The 21563-nt window shown below is 43.5% G+C and overlaps 1 protein-coding gene across 1 annotated transcript in view; it reads left to right on the top strand.

Moving 5' to 3' along the window:
* Positions 1-21563, top strand: part of dnah1 (dynein, axonemal, heavy chain 1) — a 697254-nt gene that overhangs the window by 185001 nt on the left and 490690 nt on the right. Inside the window, exons 23-24 of the mRNA XM_068051405.1 lie at positions 7351-7472; positions 12055-12160. Of these exons, the coding sequence (XP_067907506.1) occupies positions 7351-7472; positions 12055-12160 (228 nt within the window). The remainder of the gene's footprint in view (positions 1-7350; positions 7473-12054; positions 12161-21563) is intronic.

Raw genomic sequence — 21563 nt, 5'->3', positions numbered from 1 at the left:
CTTCAAACCCTCTGCAGGGGAGAGCATAAAATTCCACCGTAACTGTCTAGCTTTTGGCCCTCCACCATGATATTTCTGCAGCTATAGTTCTGCCCCAGTCCCTGTTAAAGCCATTACTTTCTTTCACCCTGGTTGTTCCCCCGGTATGGACCTCATCTCCACTCCTTTAAGTTTAAGGGATGCAGAATTAAATGTATATGATAGACAACTGGTTTAGTCATTCATCGCCAGATGTGCTGGACCATTGGTCCACTTGGCGCACCTCATTTCCAAGAACCAGGTCTAGCAGTGCCTCCTTTTTCGTAGGACTAGCAACATACTGGTGCAGAAAATTTTCCTGAACACACTCTAGGAACTCTTACCCCTCACTGCCCTTTACACTACTATTATCGCAGTCTATGTTTGGATAATCAAAGTCCCCCATTATAACTATCCTATCATTTTTGCACCTTTCTGTAATTTCCTTGCAAATTTGTTTTTCCATGTCCTTCCCACTAGCTGGTGGCTTAGAGACAATCCCGAGCAATGTAACTGCAGCATTTTCTTTCCGTAGTTCCAGCGAAATTGATTCTGCTCTTGACCCCTCTGGGACATCCTTTTTCTCCAGCACTGCAATGCTCTCCTTAATCAATACTACCACCCCTCCACCTTTTTTCCCTTTCCTATCTTTCCTGAACATCTTGTATCCAGGAATATTTAACACCCAATCCTGCCCTTCTTTGAGCCAGGTCTCTGTTATAGCCACAACATCATATTCCACATGGCAATCTGCGCCTGTACCTCACCAGTCTTATTAACCACACTCCGTGCATTCACATACATGCACACTAACCCCGATTCAGACTTTATTACTTTTTCCCTTACTCTGACCCCACCTAATAACATATTATTCCCTACTCTAGTGCTGTCTACCTCCCCCAGTCTTCTGTGCACCTTGGTATTCCTCTTTAGTACTTGCTCCTGATTCCCACACCCCAGATAAGTTACCAGTTTTGCTTCCTTCCAATCTGAGCTCCCTCTCAGGTTCCCATCCCCCTTACAAGTTAGTTTAAACCCTTCCCAACAACATTAGCAAATCTCCCCGTGAAGATATTCCTCCCAGTCCTGCTAAGATGTAACCCATCCATCTTGTACAGGTCCCACCTTCCCCAGAACTGGTCCCAATGTCTCGGAAATCTGATGCCCTCCCTCCTACACCAGTCCCCCAGCCACATGCTAATCGCTGAATTCTCCTATTCTTATTCTCATTTACACGTGAGACTGGGAGTAATCCTGAGATTACTGCTTTTGAGGTCCTGCTTTTTAATCTCCTTCTTGACTCCCTAAAATCTGCTTTCAGGACCTCATCTCCCTTCTTACCTATGTCATTGGCACCAAGGTGGACCACGACCTCTGGCTGCTCACCCTCCCCCAGAAAAATGTCCTGCAGCCTCTCCATGACACCCTTGACCCAGGCACCAGGGAGTCAACACACCATCTGTTTACTGTTGCAGAAATGCCTGTCTGTTCCCCTATCTAAGGAATCCCCTATCACTACTGCTCTTCCACTCCTCTTCCTCCCCTCCTGTGCAGCTGAGCCACCTGTGGTGTCACAAACTTGGCTGTGACTGCACTCCTCTGAGGCACCATCACCCTCATCAGTATCCAAAATAGAAAACCAATTAGCGAGTGAGGTAGTCTCAGGGGTCTGGACAGCCTGGCGGTCGGCGGTCATCTATTCCCTTTCTGCCCGCATGCTCCTAACCTGTGGTGTAACCACCTCCCTAAAAACGTAGTCCTCCACCTCACTGCACCACAGTGACTCCAGCTGCCGCTCGAGTTCCAAAACTCAGAGCTCAAGCTTCTGCAGCAGGTCACACTTCCTGCAGATGTGTTTGTCTAGGACACATGTTGCGTCCATGTCTTCCCACATTCCACTCAGCAGAGCTGCCCTGCCATACTTTAACCTTACAGTCTATTTATTACAAGTAGAATAGCTTATCAGGTACTCACCAACAGCTCCTTCCGCTGCCCGAAGCAGGACCAAAGAAAAGTAGAACAAAAAGTAGAAAAATGGAGCACCTCCTCCCCACTTCATTGAACTCGCCACTCAACAAACCCGAATCTCTATTTTCAGCTTGCAGTACTGTTTGCAGGCTGCACCCAGACCTCTCTATTTGTACCTTTTGAAGCTGAAACTGCAGCAACCAGATTTGACTGGTCAGCTACCTAGCTAATCATCTACACTGCAGTAGAGCCTGTTAATCCCTGCCTAAGACTATAAGAAACTTACTTTACTTTCTTAACCCTACTTTATTTTCTTTACCCTATTTTATTTTCTTAACCCTATTTTATCTAGAGGGTAAATCCCAGTTAAATGCTAATTGCAGATCAGATTTTTATGAAGATAACAACTCTTAAAATCCCCACTCACCAAACTAAAATCTCCACACTCTGCTTGCAATCTGCACTCCGTTTTGCTGGAAATCTGAAATAAAAACAGGAAGTGCTGGAAATACCCACAGGTCTGGCAGCATCTGTGGCGAAAGAAACAGAGTTAACATTTTGCCTCTATGACCTTTCATCAGAACTGGCACAGGTTAGAAATGTAATAGGCTTTCAGCAAGTGAAAGGGGGAGGGGGTAGGATGAACAAAAGGGAAGGTCTGTGATAGGGCAGAGAGCAGGAGAGATTAAATGACAAAGATGTCATGGAACAAAAGGCAAAGGGAGTGGTAATAATTGTTGTAAAAGACAAAGCATTTGTCCAGAGAATGTTATTGGCAGAATAATGAACAGCTCTAGGCAAAAACATAAAAAACAAGTTTAAGACCGGCACATGGTAAAAATAAACAATCAAAATAGGGGTCATGGTCTGAAATTGTTGAACTCAATGTTGAGTCCAGAAGGCTGCCAAGTGCCTAATCGGAAGATGAGGTGCTGTTCCTTAAACTTGCATTGAACTTCATTGAAATAGTGCATCAGGCTGAGGACAGAAAAGTGGGCGTGAGAGACAGGTAATGAATTAAAATGGGCAACAAACTAGAAGATCGGGGTCATGCTGCTTAACAGCAGCTTCTAAGGATGGCAAAAATTCAAGCAATATAGTTGTTTAAGGGCAGTGAGTTGGCCGGGTGAACTTAAGTTGCCAGTCAGGTAAAACTCTTGGGACTGAATTTTCGGGTTCCCCCCCTCGAGGTTAGACACAGTGGCTGTGGGGCCTGAAAATAACAGCGCCGGCTGGCATGTTTCAGGCACCAGCAATGTTAAACAGGAGAAGGATGGGACAGGGTTACCGCTCTCCTCCATATTGAGGACAATTAAAGTATTTTAAAAAGCTTGTTAAGAGCTTGTTGCAGAGGGAGGGTGGAATTTTGAAGGGGGTGCATGGGTTTCAGGAGGTGTTTGTTGCAGACCAGTTAAAGGGAGTCGGGTACAGAGTGGAAAGACATTCATGGCTCCCCAGCTCATCACCCCACCCCTGTAAGAGGTTCAGTGGGGCAAAGGGAGACTTGACACTTGGTAAGGAGGTACCCTTGGAGCTGCACAGGGGAGAGTGGGCACTCAGCGCTTGAGCATTGAACGGGATTGCCCCCCCACCCCCCCGGCAACGCGGGGTTAGGAGAGCAAGGGGCAAGGCTGCCACCTGTCCAAAAGGAAAGCTGCAGCTGGCTTTGGGGGCATACTGTCAGATTTTAGGCCTAGTGGCAACGAAGGACAACAGCCTCCACAGGAAGGGCGAAACCCAGGGCATCAGGAGGAGATGGGAGAGGAAAGAAGCAGGAAGGAAACAGAGGCCATGCTCCCAACACAGAATCTAGCACTGAAGACGGAACTACCTGGAGATGACCGAGTCCATGGCTCTCCAGGCAGATGGTCACTGATATCTATGCCCTCATCGCTGATGACCTCGCATCACTGGTCACCATGCTTTTCCAGTGCCCGTCAAAGTCAGTGTGGCCTTGAACTTCTTTGCATTTTGGCTCCTTCCAAGGATCAACTGCGGACCTTAGTGCCATCTCACAAATGGTTGTACCCCACCATATCTCGCTGATCATTGATGAACCTCTTTGACCGAGCTGGACAGCACATTCATTTCACAACAGACATAGCTTCGCAGGAACAGAAGGCATTGCGTTTTGCCATCTCTGGATTCTCTCAGGTACAGGACATCATAGATTGCACCAATCAAGGCACCGAGTGACTGGCCAGTAAGATCCATCAACAGGAAGGGTTTTCACTCTTTTAGCATCCAACTGGTCTGCGACCACAACAAGAGATTCCTCCATGCGTGCACTCGCTTACCTGGCAACTGCCATGACTCCTTCATTCTCTACCAGTTCATGCTGCCTCAGATCTTCACCGTAACCCCAAAGTCCATGGATGGATCCAAGGGGACAAGGAGACTACAATGGCTACTGAATCCCTCTCTGGAAACCAGAGACAGAGGCATGGAGGCGATACAACCAATGCCACCTGCTCAGAAGGATAACCATTGAGCATGCCAGCGGGCTTTTGACAATGCAATTCAGGTGCCTGGACAAGTTAGGTGTGTACTCAAATATCCTCCTGCAAGGTTCTTGGTCATTCTAGTGGTCTACTGCATTCTCCATAACGTGGACCTTGAGGACATTGAGAACCTAGAAAGAGACAGTTCAACAAGGTAGGAGCAGGAGGTAAGAGAAGAGGAGGAATTGAAGGTGGAGGGAGATGACACTGAACAGAGAGGTGCCTCTGTTGCACGACAAGGTGGCCTCCTCCAACCACCCTCCGGGAAGAGGACCTCCCTACTCTCCCTCACGGTTTTCAACATTAAATTTTCAGGGCTCACCCCTGTGAAAATCTTAACTTTAATCAGATTCCCAGCTGATACATGTTTCTGACCCGAAAACAAATCCGGCTCCTGTTTTCCACCTCCAGCAAAAATTGGCCACAGTTCCAGTAGTTCCCAACAGTGTTATCATTAGTAACTAACTGGAACATAGCAAGCTACCTAGAGTGGCTCCTGGTTCAACAATGCTACAAATTTAAAATTTCTATCCTTGTGTTTACATCCCTCCCCTATTTATAACCATAATCTACTGCAGCATTACAACCCTCTGAGATCGCTGTGCTCCTCCAGTTCTGGCCTCTTAAGCATGCCAATTTAATGGCTCCACCATTGGTGGCCATACCTTCAGTTGTCTAAGCCCTAAACTCTGGAATTTCCCCCTTATGCCTGTCCATCTGTCGACTTCTCTCTCTCCTCCTTTAAGGCGATCCTTTAACCCTACCTCTTTGACTAAGCTTTTGGTCACCTAACTTTATGTGGCTCAGTGGCAAATTTTGTCTGATAATGTTCCTGTGAAGTGCCTTGGGACATTTTGCTACTTTAAAGGTGCTATATAACTCAAGTTGTTGTTGTGGAGTGAAGACTTGGAGTTAAATTCTTGGGAAAGAGAACAGAACAGGAGTCAGAGCCCATTCAATACTTGAATAAAAAAAGCTGAACATGGGTCACATGTCCCTGAATAGCTCCCGTCAAACAAGAATATTTGTAACAAGCTACCTATGGGAATGGCCTGGACCAAGAGGATGTATGTAAGGTGCCAAGGGCGCTACAAAAATTTCTACGGCGGTATTATGGTAAAGAGGCCACATCAGATGAAAATTCTTCAGTTGGATCTTGAGAAAGCAGGAGGACTTGCTAAAAATAGCTCATTCCGGTATAAATCAGAGCCAATGTGACCTCAGCATGAGCAAAGACAATGGTGTACCAAATCCTATCCTATAAAAATGATTGTTACTGCCATTGGCCTATGTCACCATGGGCTGAGGAGGAGATATTTAGCCAGAGTTTCTGCTCCTGATTCCTATCGCGTGCCCTTGCTGCAACTGTACATGTGGAGATAAGGTGAAACCAGGAAGGAAGCCAACACCCCATCCCCTCCAACAACTCGCCTTTGACGTGTTATGGTAAAAACCCCTCTTTCCTCTTCCAGAGGCTGACTGACTTCCTGTGTATTTCCATCAATTTATGTTTTATTGACATGATAAGGGGGTGGAAGTCTTTATTTTTTTTCTCATGTTATTTTTTATAACTGCTACTTATGCACATATGCAATCAGCTAAAAGTAGGTAGTTATCTTCGCAGTTATAATCACGTAAAAAGGAAGTAAATAAATGATAAGTGTTACAACTGAGGTTGGAGAAATGCACTGTTATTTTCTACTTCCACTTCTTCACGGGTCACAACCTATATTTAAACGTTTTACCCAGCTACTGTTTTGGCCAATTATATGCGCCAACCAGGTTTCTTTAATAAACAACAAAATTATTAATTTATTATAAAACAAGACTTCATCAATAAAGATGCAAAGCCTATGAACACACAGGTTGAAGTATAAAAGTTTAAATATATTCCCTTCTAACTAACCCAACGCACACATCGGTTAAAGGAAAAATAAAGAAGCTTTCTCTGCAGAGATCAACTTTACAAAAAACAAAAAATACTTTGGCCAAATACTTGTTCATTCTTGAAGAAAAAGGATAAGACATGGAATGTTCCAGATAGCCCTTTGGTCTGGTGTCCAGGTACACATAGACGGCTGTCACTGGGATCTTTCTGGAGCAGTTCTCTTCGGGCGACGTTGAGGGTTAGTCTGGCAGACTTTTCAGGAGAAATGCTGCATCAGTTTCTCCAGTTTTCATACTGGATTCTCAGGGTTTCTCAGAGGTGGAACAGGATGAGTTGGTTGCTTCTCCCTCTTAGCCGGCTTACACCCCAACTGACATTCAAACATTCTAGGCCCCAAGTCAAAAAATCCAAAACTCCTGACCACCATAAACCTAGACATGTGACTTCTCTGTAAAAGCTCCAATAGCCAGCAAGGCTCCTTATGTTCATTTAGCCTTCATTGTATCTTCCAGTAAGTGTTTTTAAAAAAAATCCAATGTGTCCTTCCAGTGACCCTTTTTAAAAAAAAAACACATCCACGGAATCTCTTCAGTCTTTCAAATGAACCAATTTCCACAATCTTTTAAACAGAAGTCCTCAAAAACATATTAATAATAGAAGCACCTTCATGACATAGGTACAATTGGCTAGGGCATCATATCTTTTATAATGGATAATCTAGGATTTAATAAATTCAAGGGCAGAAATTCATGTAAGTGATGTTATTGTATAAATGCTTAACACACTTTCAAATTCTTTCTCAATTCTTGTACCATTTGTACAATAACATCACGAACAGTAAATGTTCTTGTTTTTCTTGTTACTATTAGAATACTTTTCTTGGGGAAAGATCTACTACAATGTAAATAAAATTACCTATTATTGACCTGAGAATTGTGATTACTTATTGATTGACATTTTAGCCTCTTGTCTTAGGTTATTGAGTTATGTCCTGATGGAAGGCTGTTGGACAACTTACGTGAGTGTAACAAACAGCTGGACATTGTGCAGAAAGGTCTCAGTGAATATCTGGAGACAAAGAGAGCTTCTTTCCCAAGGTAAGCGTTTTACTTTCCTTTCAATGCCAAGGAAATGTGAAAAAGACTATGTTTATTTTTCTGGGATAGATGACAAGAGGTTGTACAGTAGAACTCCTGTTTGGTTTCTGAGACGTGGGATACCAGGTTATAAAAACAAACTCACAGAACTGAATTTGTTTTATTGGAGAAAATGAAATTATGTGGGTGCAAAGATGGTAGGAGGCTTCCTTAAAAATATTCAGCAACATTTGACTAAGCCAAGAAGCTCCAGGGACCAAAATGAAGTGTAACCTTGCAATGCACCTGTAAGACAATGACTTGAAATTGTCATAAAACACTTAAAAAGATGAAGAGTTGGATTACAAACAGAGCTCTAATTTGGCATGACAGTCCCCGAAGTGTTCGTTAGGCACTGATCAAAAGTTTCAATCTCAATCAGTATGTCAGCTGCGGTTCTGTGGCAGCACTCTCGCATCTGAGTCAATAGATCGTTGTTCCGAACCCCGCTCCAAAGACAAGCATAAAATCTAGGTTGATACTCCAATCCCGCACTGTCGAAGGTGGCGTTGTTCAGACAAGACGTTAAACCGAGGCCCATCTGACCTTGGTGGACATGAAAGATCCAATGGCACCATTATGAAGAAAATTGGGGAAGTTCTTCCTGGTGTCCTAGCCAATATTTATCCCTCAACTAAAATCACTTAAACGGACTATCTGGCCATTTATCACATTGCTGTTTGTAGGACCTTGCTGTGTGCAAATTGGCGGTCGCATTTTCTACAGTACGACGGTGAACGTACCACAATAGTGCGTCTTTGGCTGTAAAGTGCTTTAAGTCGTAAAAGGCGCTACATAAATGCAAGTATTTATTTTATGTGGAGGATGAGGAACAGAGTTAGATTAGTATCTTTGGTGTAGCCTGTTTGAATGGAAGGCTGCTGCACATTCCAAGGTCCTAACTACTGACCTCCTTTGCTATAAAAATATAAGACTTTTTAGGAGTAATGAAAAGCATCACGTCCAACAAGCCTATCCTTTTCTTCATCATCAACAACAAACCAACTTATATCTATTGAGCGCCTTTAACCTAATAAAACATCCCGAGACGCTTCACAAGAGCCACAAAAGGAGATATTAGGTCAGATGACCAAAAGCTTGGTCAAAGGGGTAGGTTTTAAGGAGTGTCTTAAAGGAGGAAAGTGAGGTGGAGAGGCAAAGAGGTGTAGGCCTAGGGAACTGAAGGCGCGGCCACTAATAGTAGAGCAATTAAAATCAGTGGTACATAAGAGACCAGAATTAAAGGAATGGAGACATCGTGGAGGGTTGTGGAGGAGATTAAAGAGATAGGGAGGGGCGAGACATGGAGGGATTTGAAAATACGGATGAGAATTTTAAAATCAAAACATTGCTTGATCGGGAGCCAATGTAGGTTAGTTAGCAAGCACAGGGATGATAGGGGAACGGGACTTAGTGTGAATTAAGAAACGGGCAGAAGAATTTTGGATGACCTCAAATTTACAAAGAGTAGAATGTGGGAGACCAACCAGGAGTATGTTGGAATAGTCAAGTCTATAGGTAACGAAGAGGTTTCAGCAGCAGATGAGCTGAGACGGGGTGGAGTTGGGCGATGTTATGGAGGTGAAAATAGGCACAAGAACACAAAAAATAGGAGCATAAGTAGACCATATGGCCCAAGGAGCCTGCTCCGCCATTCAGTACGATCATGGCTGATCTTGGATTTCAATTCCACTTTCCTGTCCGCTCCCCATCTTCCTTGATTCCTTGCGAGACCAAAAATCTATCTGTCCCAGCCTTAAATGTATTCAATGATGGAGCATCCACAACCCTCTGCGGTAGAGAATTCCAAAGATTCACAACCCTTTGAATGAAGTAATTTCTCCTCATCTCAGTCCTGAATGATTGATCCCTTATCCTGAGACCATGTCCCCGTGTTCTAGATTTCCCGACCAGTGGGAACAATCTCTCAGCTTTGACTCTATCAAGCCCTTTCAGAATCTTGTATGTCTCAATTAGATCGCCTCTCATTCTTCTAAACTCCAGAGAATATAGGCCCAATTTATTCAGCATCTCATCATAGGACAACCCCCTGATCCCAGGGGCCAATTTAGTGAATCTTCGCTGCACGGCCTCCAGTGCAAGTATATCCTTTCTTAAATGTGGAGATCAAAACTGCACACAGTATTCCAGGTGTGGTCTCACCAAAGTCCTGTACAATTTTAGTAAGGCTTCTTTATTCCTGTACTCCAATCCCTTTGCAGTAAAGGCCAACATGACATTTGCCTTCCTAATAGCCTGCTGCACCTGCATGTTAATGTTGTGCGTTCCTTGTAAGAATACCCCCAAGTCTCTCTGAACATCACTTACCAGTTTTACACCTTTTAAAAAATATTCTGCTTTTCTATTTTTACGACCAAAGCGAACAACTTCACACTTCCCTACATTATACTCCATTTGCCATCTTGTTGCTCACTCACTTAACCCGTCTATGTCTCTTTGCAGCCTCTCTACATCCTCCCCGCAGCTTACCTTTCCACTGAGCTTTGTATCATCAGCAAACCTAGATTCATTACTCTTCATCCAAGTCATTAATATAGAGTGTAAATAGCTAAGGCCCCAGCACTGATCCTTGTGGCACTCCACTATTCGCTGCCTGCCAACTTGAAAATGCCCCATTTATGCTCGCTCTGTGCTTCCTGTCTGTTAACCAACCCTCTATCCATGCTAAAATATTACTCCCAACACCATGAGCTCTTATCTTGCCTATTAATCTTTTATGTGGCACCTTATCGAATGCCTTTTGAAAATCCAGGTATACGACATCTACTGGTTCCCCGTTATCTACCCTACGAGTTACACCCTCAAAAAACTCTAATAATTTTGTCAAACAGGATCTCTCTTTAGTAAAACCATGCTGACTTGTTCTAATCATACTATGCTTTTCCAAGTGCAATGTTAAGACTTCCTTAATAATAGTTTCCAGCATCTTCCCAACGCAGTCTTAGTGATGGCATGAATGTGAGGTCGAAAGCTCATCTTGGGGGTCAAATGTGACACTAAGGTTGCAAGCAGACTAGCTTAAACTCAGACTGTTGCCAAGGAGAGGGATGGAGTTGTTAGCTAGGGAATGAAGTTTGGACCGGGGACGGAAAACAATAAAATAGTCCACTTACCCATTTTCTCATACACTAAGTTGTCACTTGATTCCATTTATATCATCCACTTCAATAACTTAATTCCACAATTCTGTTTCCTGTTGGGTGAAAACTTTTTGCCTGTCTTCCATTCTTGCTTCCACCTTTTTAGCCTTTAACTTATATAGTTTTGGAACTGTTCACCAAGCTGATCAATTTTTGTAATATAAAAACCTACTGGATTGGAACAGATCATTGTAGTCTCAAAATTATTAAATACCATACTATATTTCTTTTACCCCCTCAGTTGCTTCTCTTATCAAAAAACTACTCAACTCCCTCTTGAACTTGCCAACCATATCTGCATCCATTGTATCCCCGAATAGTCTATTCTAACCATTCATCACTCTCTGTGTGAAGCAGTTAAATATACATTGTATGTAAACCTTCCCTTTTCTAATCCTAAATCTGTGCTCCCCGACTTTCAGAGTTTGTGGTAATGTCAAGCAGTTTATTAGATTACGTTTATTTACAGCCCATGGGAACTAGAAGACTTCAATAAGATATCTCTTTAACTTTTTCTGCAGTGTAAACATCAACAGCTTCCTTAATCTCTTCTTGAAGCTCAAGTGTATCAACCCAATTATTATTTTAATTCTTCTCGATACACTCTCCAAAGCCAAAATGCCCTCCCTATTGTATGGTGACCAGATTGTACAAATACTCCAGGTGGAGACAAACCAGTGTTCTATACACAATCAATATTATTTTGCAATTCCCCAGCCATACATCCTAAGATGAAGATTTCTAATATTTGTCAGTTCCAAAGAAGGGTCGGCGACCTGAAACGTTAACTCTGCTTCTCTTTCCACAGATGCTGCCAGACCTGCTGAGTGTTTCCAGCATTTCTTGTTTTTATTTCAGATTTCCAGCATCCGCAGTATTTTGCTTTTATTCTTTTATTTATCCTAAGATCTTGCTTGGTTTCCCTACTTCTATCTGTCACCATGCTGATGGCTTCAACAAGCTACCCACCAGTACCACCAGATTTCTCTCCTGTGTGGCCCCCTCTAGCCCACTATCTTATGTTTACACTGCTTTTTACACTTCCCCAGTCTCATAATATCACATTTGTCCACATTAAATAGCATCCGTTACTCACAAGCCCATCCTCCCAATCGATCCAGATCCTTCTAGATATGGTCTATTTATTCATGTTATTTACAGCCCCACTGGGGTCAGCAATACCACAGAGGAACCTATCTTGAAGATGGAATGGGAGGGGGGTGGATGGTGGTAGGGGGTAAATATATTACAGCTCTACATTGGATACTCAGTTAAGTAAAATAATTAGATAAGTTTAATTGTGATAGTTGAATTTTTAAAATGCACAAAGAGCAGAACTTGTTTGTTCTGTGTTGAATTTTAATCCATTCTTTGTATTACAGATTCTACTTCCTGTCAGATGATGAACTGCTTGAAATCTTGTCTCAAACTAAAGATCCCACTGCTGTTCAGCCTCACTTGCGCAAGTGTTTTGAAAATATTGCTCACGTAAGTCAAAAAGGAAGAAAAAAAGAGAGGAAGCTAAGACGCAGTGGCTTAAGCACTGACCTTCTGTCTCTGGGATCCTCTGTCAGTGGCTATAAGAATCCTCTGTGAAATGAGTTTGAGGAGCCATAATCCAGTTTCTAGCGGGCAAGCGAGTACAAAACAATACAAATGCTAATTCAACCTTAGTTGGCACTAATCTTGCTTAAGCACCAAAGTATGCCTGATGTGGGATTTTTTTAAAATGCCACTCTTACAATAAGAGCTACTCTTCCGAGATTAGGGCTGATGCTGAGTGGAAGAACCTTCACTCAGTGTTTAACCGTTCTATGGATAACTTTGGAATGCCTGATGATGATGCTTGGTACCTGACGTGGAAAGTGTTCCATTCCCCAGCATTTGCATCCAATCATCTTGTTCAGTAAAACAACATTATAAACATCTTTTAGTAGTAAGCATCAATGCCAAGGAATTGCATGAGGAAAGCCACAGAATTAATCCCCAGTGAATGGGGGGAAAAAGATCTACAGGCAGTACAATTTTTATTTAACTCAACTTGGAAATTAAATTTTGGCAAGTGATAATCTAGAATATGGGCTGAATTTTACCTTAGACGGATGGGAATTCGCCACTGACTTTCACGGTGGCGAACCCGCTTCCGCCTAGCCCGGGGATCCGTCCCGTATTTTATGGGTCCCCAGGCTTTAATCGTCCTGAGACGGGAGTTCCATCCACTTGAGGGAGGAGGTCCCACCTCCGTGAGCTGCCGGCCAATTAGCGGACCAGCAGCTCTTAGTCCCAGTAGCACCACCAGGAGTGGTGGCCACTGCTGGGACTGCAGCCCAGCCAGCGCCAAAGAGCCTGGAGGGAAGGTAAGTTAAGGTTGCCTCACCAGGAGGATCGGTCCTTCCCTGGTGAGGCTGGAGTGGTCGTTTGGGGGGGTGGGGGGTGGCGTCTTGGGTCCCGCGGGGTGGGTTGGGAGGTGGGGCGGCCCTCAATCGGGCACCCTGTGCCTGATTGCCCTGGCACCTCCCGGAGTACGGTCTTTCACGTCCCCAGCATGCCCGCTTGCCACGGGTAAAATACCCGTGGAGGCGGGCGAGGGCCCTTAAGTGGCCACTCAAGGGCTTTGATTGGCTTTGGGTGGGCGGGCAATTTCCCACCCCTCGCCTGATGTCGTAAACCTGGCCGGAGGCAAAAGCGGGGCGGATAGACCTCCCGGAGCCTCCCGCACAATTTTACGCCGTCCCCACACCACCATCCGACCCGCTGGGGCGGTGTAAAACTCAGCCCTATGTTTTTCAGGGAGATATTTCAGCTTGGAAATTCCTGGTGGGCTGTGCACTGCCAGAAGCGCAACGGTGTGGGATGGAACTTTCTGCTGCCTGTTTGGCTCAGAGATTATCATATCCCAAACCTTGGAGATGGGGGACTATTTATATAAAGGGACAGGTGCCCATGCCATTTATGGTACTGCTTGTGGATCCAGCTCACAGGGGCCAAAAATATTTGATTTGCACCTTACTCCTCTGTCAAGTGGGGAGGGCCATTTTGGCCAAAGATAGAACAATTCTTTTTAAAAAACCTTTGGTGACCTGATGCCACTTTCCTAATGGCAATTAATTTCTCTGTGTCTTTTGTGTTAGCTGCAGAAAAGGCAGAACAGGTAAGATTTCCTAGTTGCCCTGCCATTTTCAGTGCTTGAAGACAGATAGGGGAGAAGGCATAAGCAGTGCTGCCCCCTGCCACTAGAATTTTGGATCACATGTAGAAAGGGGTGAAGACCTGGCAGAATCAGATCCTAGCTCAAATTTCCTTTCATCCTCCAAAATTATGGTGTTTTTGCACTCCAATACTCCAACTTTCAGGACTCTCGACTCTTTGTCTACTTGATTAATGTGTGATTAGTAATGCACACATTGGCATTGCAGAGAATGGATTCCCTTCTCATAACCTGGCTTAGTAACACTCCAAGCCAATGCGACGTATTTAAAGAAAAATTTTCAAATTATGTATGTTTAATTTTGTGTTCATCAATGGGAGAGATGTTAATTTTAGCAAGTGGAATACTTTCCTATTGGAACAAAAGAATGCATAGAAAAATGACAGGAAATGATCTGCTTCTGTCAAGTCTGCCCCATCCTAGCATGATGTAACTATTGTACACCATCGTCCCCAGGAAACCACACAACCTCCTGGGAGAAATTAAAAATGAAAATTCTTGGGCCAATTTACATACAAACATACGAATTAGGAGCAGGAGTAGGCCTCATGGCCCCTCGAGCCTGCCCCGCCATTCAATAAGTTCATGGCTGAACTGATTACTCCATATTTCCACCTACTCCCGATAACCTTTCACCCCCTTGCTTATCAAGAATCTATCTATCTCTGCCTTAAAAATATTCAAAGACTCTGCTTCCACTGTCTGTTGAGAAAGAGAATTCCAAAGACTCACGACCCTCTGAGAGAAAAAATTTCTCCTCATCTCTGTCTTAAATGGGCAACCTCTTATTTTTAAACAGTGACCCCTAGTTCTAGATTCTCCCACATGGGGAAACATCCTTTCCACATCCACCCTGTCAAGACCCCTCAGGATCTTATATGTTTCAATCAAGTCGCCTCTTACTCTTCTAAATTCCAGCGAATACAAACCTAGCCTGTCCAATCTTTCCTCATAAGACAGTCCACACATTCCAGGTATTAGTCTAGTAAACCTTCTCTGTACTGCCTCCAACGCTTTTCCATCCTTCCTTGTCTAAGGAGACCAGTACTGTATACAATACTCCAGATTTGGTCTCACCAATGCCCTGTATAGCTGAAGCATAACCTCCTTACTTTTGTAATCAATTCCCCTCGCTATAAATGATAACATTCTATTAGCTTTCCTAATTATGTGCTGTACCTGCATACTAACCTTTTGCCATTCATGCACTATGACATCCAGATCCCTCTGCATATTAGAGCTCTGCAATCTCGCACCATTTAAATAATATGCTTCTTTTTTATTCTTCCTGCCAAAGTGGACAACTTCACACTTTCCCACATTATACTCCATTTGCCAGGTCTTTGCCCACTCACAACCTATCCATATCCCTTTGTAGCAGCCTTATGTCTTCTTCATAAATTACTTTCCTACCTATCTTTGTGTCATCAGCAAATTTAGCAACCATACCTTCGGTCCCTTCATCTAAGTCATTTATATAAATTGTAAAAGGTTGAAGCACCAGCACCAATCCCTGTGGCACACTACTTGTTACACCTTGTGAACCAGTAAATGACCCATTTATGCCTAATCTCTGTTTCCTGTTAGCTAGCCAATCTTCTATCCATGCCAATATGTTACCCCCTACACCATGAGCTTTTATTTTCTGCAATAACCTTTGATGTGGCACCTCATCAAATGCCTTCTGGAAATCTAAGTACAATACAGCCACCAGTTCTCCTTTATCCACAGCACATGTAACTCCCTCAAAGAACTCCAATAAATTGGTTGAACATGATTTCCCTTTCACAAAACATGTTGACCCTGCCTGAATACCTTGAATTTTTTCTAAATGCCCTGCTATAACATCTTTAATAATAGCTTTTAACATTTTCCCTACGACGGATGTTAAGCTAACTTGCTTGTAGTTTCCTGTTTTCTGTCCCCATCCCTTTTTGAATAAAGGAGTTACATTCACTATTTTCCAATCTAGCAGAACCTTTCCTGAATCTAGGGAATTTTGGAAAATTAAAACAAACGCATCAACTATCTCTCTAGCCACTTCTTTTAACACCTTAGGATGAAATCCATCAGGACCCGGGGACTTGCTAGCCCGCAGCTCCAACAATTTGTTCAGTACCACTTCCCTGGTGATCGTAATTTTCTTGAGTTCCTCCCTCCCTTCCATTTCCTGACTTACAGCTAATACTGAGAAGTTATCTGTATCCTCAATAGTGAAGACTGATGCAAAATACCTGTTCAATTCATCTGTCATCTCCTTATTATCCATTAGTAATTCCCCAGACTCAGTTTCTATAGGACCAATGCTCACTTTGTTAACTCTTTTTTAAAATATCTATAGAAACTCTTCCTATCTGTCTTTATATTTCTGGCAAGCTTTCTCTCGTACTCAATTTTACCTTCCTTATCAATCTTTTAGTTATTCTTTGCTGTTTTTTATATTCTGTCCAATCTTCTGACCTGCCTCCCATCTTTGTGCAATTGTATGCTTTTTCTTTAAGTTTGATACTATCTTTAACTGTTTTAGTTAACCACGGATGGCGGGTGCCACCCTTGGAATTTTCCTTTCTCGTTGAAATGTATCTATTTTGTGTATTCTGAAATATCCCCTTAAATGTCTGCCACTGCATCTCTATTGACCTATCCTTTAACCTAATTTGCCAGTTCACTTTAGCTAGCTCTGCTTTCATGCCCTCATAATTGCCCTTTTTTAAGTTTAAAATACCAGTCTTGGACCCATTCTTTTCTCCCTCAAACTGAATGTAAAATTCAGTCATATTAGGATCGCTGTTACCTAGGGGCACCTTAACTATGAGGTCATTAATTAATCCTATTGCGTTGCACAATACCAAGTCTAGTATAGCCGCCTCTCTGGTTCCAGAATGTACTGTTCCAGGAAATTATCCCAAAAACATTCTATGTACTCCTCAATTAGGCTACCTCTGCCCGTCTGATTTTTCCAGTCCATATGTAGGTTAAAATCCACCATAATTATCGCTGTACCTTTCTGACAAGCTGCCATTATTTCTTCCTTCATACCCCATCCTACTGCGTGATTAATGTTAGGTGACCTGTACGCCACTCCGTCAAGTGACTTCTTGCCTTTACGATTTCTCATCTCTACCCAAACTGCTTCTACTTCCTGGTTTCCTGAACTTAGGTCATCCCTCTCTATTTCGCTAATACCGTCATTAATTAACACAGCTACCCCTCCATCTTTTCCTAGCTTCCTGACTTCCTATAAGCCATGTACCCTTCAATATTCAGGTCCCAATCTATGTCATCCTGCAGCCATGTCTCTGTAATGGCTATCAGATTGTACTTATTTATTTCTATTTGCACTCTCAGTTCATCTGTTTAGTTTTGAATGCTACGTGCATTCAGATACAGAGCCTTTAGTTTTGTCCTTTTATTATTTTTGTAACCTCTAGCCTTATCTGTTGATTTACTCTTAGATTTGTATTCTCTGTCCCTTCCTGTCACAGTCTGTTTATCATTTCCCATGTTAATACCTCTATCTCATGCCTTGACTCTACTCCTTGATTTACCATATCTTCCCAGATTTGATCCCTTGCCCCCACTATTTAGTTTAAAACCCTCTCTACTTCCCTAGTTATGTGGCTCGCTAGACCACTGACCCCAGCACGGTTCAGGTGTAGACCGCCCCAACGGTACAGCCACCACTTTCCCCAGTACTAATGCCAGTGCCCCACGAACTGGAACCCACTTCTATCACACCAGTCTTTGAGCCATGCATTATTTTCTCTAATCTTATTTGCCGTTAGTTAGGTTTTAAAAAATGCTGGGAAATTCCTTTCTGACCCTGAAGATAAAGCATAATATTTCTGACTTTATATTTAATTATCCTGGCAATATATCCTCACATTATTCACTTTCACAAAAGTCTTGCAGCAGGTGTCATGTATCTTTACTGAATCATGCACTATAACCCTCTGGCCCTTCTCCCATTCAGGCCTGTAACCCTGTATGGTCGACACATGCTTGAAGTTGCTCTTATCCAAGCGCATATTGAAAGACATCTGTCAGACACATATGACACCTACCTCTTCCTGCACTTATCTTATCTCATTTTAAAACTTGCAGATAGTTCCCCCAACACCTTCATCCAGATCATTGATAAGGATGGTCAAGACGAATGGCCCCAACATCCGTCCTTCTTGGGCTCCACAAGTGACCAGTTTCTACAAGGAACCTCTGCCATTAATAACTATGTTCTGTCTATGGAAATGCTACCAGTTCCTTAACCAGCTCAAATTCTGCCACCAATCCCTCAAAACTCAATGCTGCTTAGTAGTCTTCTGTGTGGCACTTTGTCGAAGAAGTTTTGAAAAGATATACATCATCAACTGGGCTTCTAATGTCCAGAAATTTTGTAACTTCCTCAAAAAAATATATCAACTAAGTTGAGACAAGATCTTCTTTACCAGAAGCCACAATGAGATTCCCTAATAACCATTCTCTTTCAAGGTTGTTGAATTAGTGATCCTTTCTAACGACTTGCCTATAACTAAAGTCAAACAAATGGTTCATTATTTTCTGGGTTAAGTCATTAACTTTTTGCAATATTGGACACCCAGGGCAGGAATTTTGGGCCCCGCCAAGGTTGGTAATGGAGGCGCCAGGTTCGCAAAAGTACTGTTGCTGGCTGGGGTATCAGTTTCCTGACCCTGTTCCTGGTGCCGTCCATTTTAGGGAATATGGGTTTAGGGCCTGATAGGGCTGCCCATACCCACCAGGCAGGCAGCCAATTAGGCCCATTTAGTGCCTTGTTAAGGGCAGTTAAAGGAGGCGGACTGGGATTTTTCAGTTGGCTTCCAGTATCCAGACGCGATGGGGGGCAGTTTAACTGCCTGGAGGCACGCGCCCAGCAGTAGGTTAAGGGGCCAGTGCTCCAGGAAGTGCTCCAGGTGCTCCCTGCCTGCCAGGGTGTAGGTGCAGCCAAAGGCTGCCCAAAAGAGGGATTCACCCCCCACCCCCCCCCCCCCCCCCCCCCCCACCCCCATTCCCTACACCGGTGGCCTGGCTGTTTTTTCTGTTTTTTATTTGAATTTTTAAAAAGTTGGTGAAAGGGCCCCTTCTTTTTGAAGCACCCTCTCAGTTACTTACCCTTTACTGCAGCCTGCTGCTCCTCTCAAGCTGGAAGGCCTTTGATTGGCCCTCCAGCTTCAATAGCCTGTCTGTCGCCCTTAAATGGATAGGAACTTGCCAATTAAGGGAATGCCCAGTCAAAAGCCCAGGTTAGTGACTGTTTCAACCCATGGGAGCAGGCTTGGAACCTGGAACATACGAACATACGAATTTAGAGCAGGAGTAGACCACTCAGCCCCTCGAGCCTGCTCCGCCATTCAATAAGATCATGGATGATCTAATTGTTACCTCAACTCCACATTCCTGCCTACCCCCAATAACCTTTCACCCCCTTGCTTATCAAGAATTTATCTACCTCTGCCATAAAAATATTCCAAGACTCTGCTTCCACCACCTTTTGAGGAAGAGAGTTCCAACTCTGACTCCTATTTCCTGCCTCTGAAGTGAAAATTCAGCCCTCTGTTTCAACATCAAGCACCCTCAGATTAGCATAAACACAATTCGATGCAGAGTAAAAAAACAACATAAATCTATTTCGCGCCTTTAACATAATAAAACATTCCAAGGTTCCTGCTTTCCACAGCAGTGTTATAAAATGAAATTAGCCACTGAACCACATAATGTGATATTTGGGCAGATGGTCAAAAGCTTGGTCAAAGAGAGTGGTTTTAAGGAGTGTCTTAAAGGAAGAAAGAGAGGTAGAAAGGCAGAGAGGTTTAGGGAGGGAATTCCAGAGATTCGAGCCTAGGCATCTGAAGGCATGGCCACCGAGGGTGGAGCAATTAAAATCGGGGATGCTCAAGAGGCCAAAATTAGATGAGCGCAGATATCTCAGAGGGTTGCGGAGCTGGAGGAGATTAGCGAGAGGGGGAGGGGGCGAGCCCATGGAGGGATTTGAAAACAAGGATGAGAATTTTAAATTTAAGACGCTGCTTGGCCTGGAGCCAATATAGGTCAGGGATCACAGGGGTGATAGGCAGGGATAGGCACCGACATGGTGTACCATGGATATTTGACAAAATTATTGACTCAGCCACGGACATGGGGGCTATTAAGCTGTATATAAAGTCCATATCCTCTCTACATAGCATTTTTTGGTGTGTCAAAGGCCTTTGACTCTGTAAATTATGAGGCACTCTGGGAGATTTGTCACTATCCTTCGCCTGCTGCATGATGATATGCAAGTGGTAATCCTTAGCAACAGATCCATTATAGACCCCTTTGAGGTTAAGACAGGAGTTGAACAAGGTTATGTCATCGTCCCAACTCTTTTTTCGATTTTCCTAGCAGCCATGCTCCGTCTGACTTGAGACAAGCTCCCTGCTGGAGTGCAGCTTATCTATCGAATGGACAGTAAACCATTTAATCTCAGGAGATTCCAATCCAAAATTAAGACCACTCCGACTTCAGTCATTGCGCTCCAATACATTGAAGACGCTGCAGTAAGTGCTGTGTAGAAAACGGATCTTCAGAGAATCGTCAACGTATTTACTGAGGCATATTGAGAAAATGGGACTTACGCACAACATTCAGAAGATCAAAGTCCTCCATTAGCAAGCTTTAAATGCACACGCCCCAGCCCCATTGATTAGGATTCATGATGAGTGCCCGGAAAATGTGGGACACTTCCAGTATCTTGGAAGTTATCTTTCACAGAAGGCTGACATTGACGAAGAAATCCAGCATTACCTGAAATCTGCTGGTGCAGCCTTTGGCCATCTGAGGAAGCGAGTGTTTAAAGATCACAACATCAAAACTGAAACCAAGCTCATTGTCTACCGTGCAGTCATGATTCCTACCTTACAGTAAGGGTCTGAAACATGCACAACGTATAGGAGGTACTTCAAAGCACTGGAGTCATTTCATCAATGCTGCCTGCAGAAGATCCTACGCATCAAGTGGGAGGACAGGCGCACCAATAACAGTGTCCTCTCACAAGCAGGTACCACAAGCATCAAGGCTATGATTATCCACCATCAGCTTCGGTGGGTTGGTCATATAATTCAGATGTCAGATACCAGTCTCCCAAAGTAAGTCTTCTTCTCCCAGCTCAGTCAGGGCAGACACACCGGAGGACGACAAAAGAAGCACATGAAGGATGTGCTGAAAGCCAACATGAAGAAATGAAACATTGACATCAATTCCTGGGTGACCATCGCCCTGGACCGAACCAGATGGAGGCAGAGTCTATGGGAAGGATCCCAGTATTTTGAGACCCAACGATGACAAAATGAAGAGGAAAAGCGAGAGTGGAGGAAAGAACAAGCTATGACCCAAATTAATAATACACGACCAGACATCCCACATGACAATAAATGCCCTATGTGCCATAAAGTCTGTAGATCCTGAATCAGCTTCATCAACCGTCTTCGGAAAACAATCATCCTCACCTGCGAGGGATAGCCAAAATTAAGTCTGTTGCCAATCTAATGCCATCAAAACACAGTCGGATTTAAAACACACTTTTCCCTATAAATAAAGTAGCTAAGCATACAAACATCAATGGAGAGCAGCACAACTGTATTGGCCAGCTAGCAAGCAAAATAGTGTGCAATGCTAAAGCAAATTACTTTT

The sequence above is a fragment of the Heterodontus francisci genome, chromosome 19 (assembly GCF_036365525.1).
Source record: "Heterodontus francisci isolate sHetFra1 chromosome 19, sHetFra1.hap1, whole genome shotgun sequence".
NCBI classification, from domain to species: Eukaryota; Metazoa; Chordata; class Chondrichthyes; order Heterodontiformes; family Heterodontidae; genus Heterodontus; species Heterodontus francisci.
The sequence above is the reverse complement of the archived record's forward strand: the minus strand, read 5'-3'. Positions and strand labels throughout refer to the sequence as shown.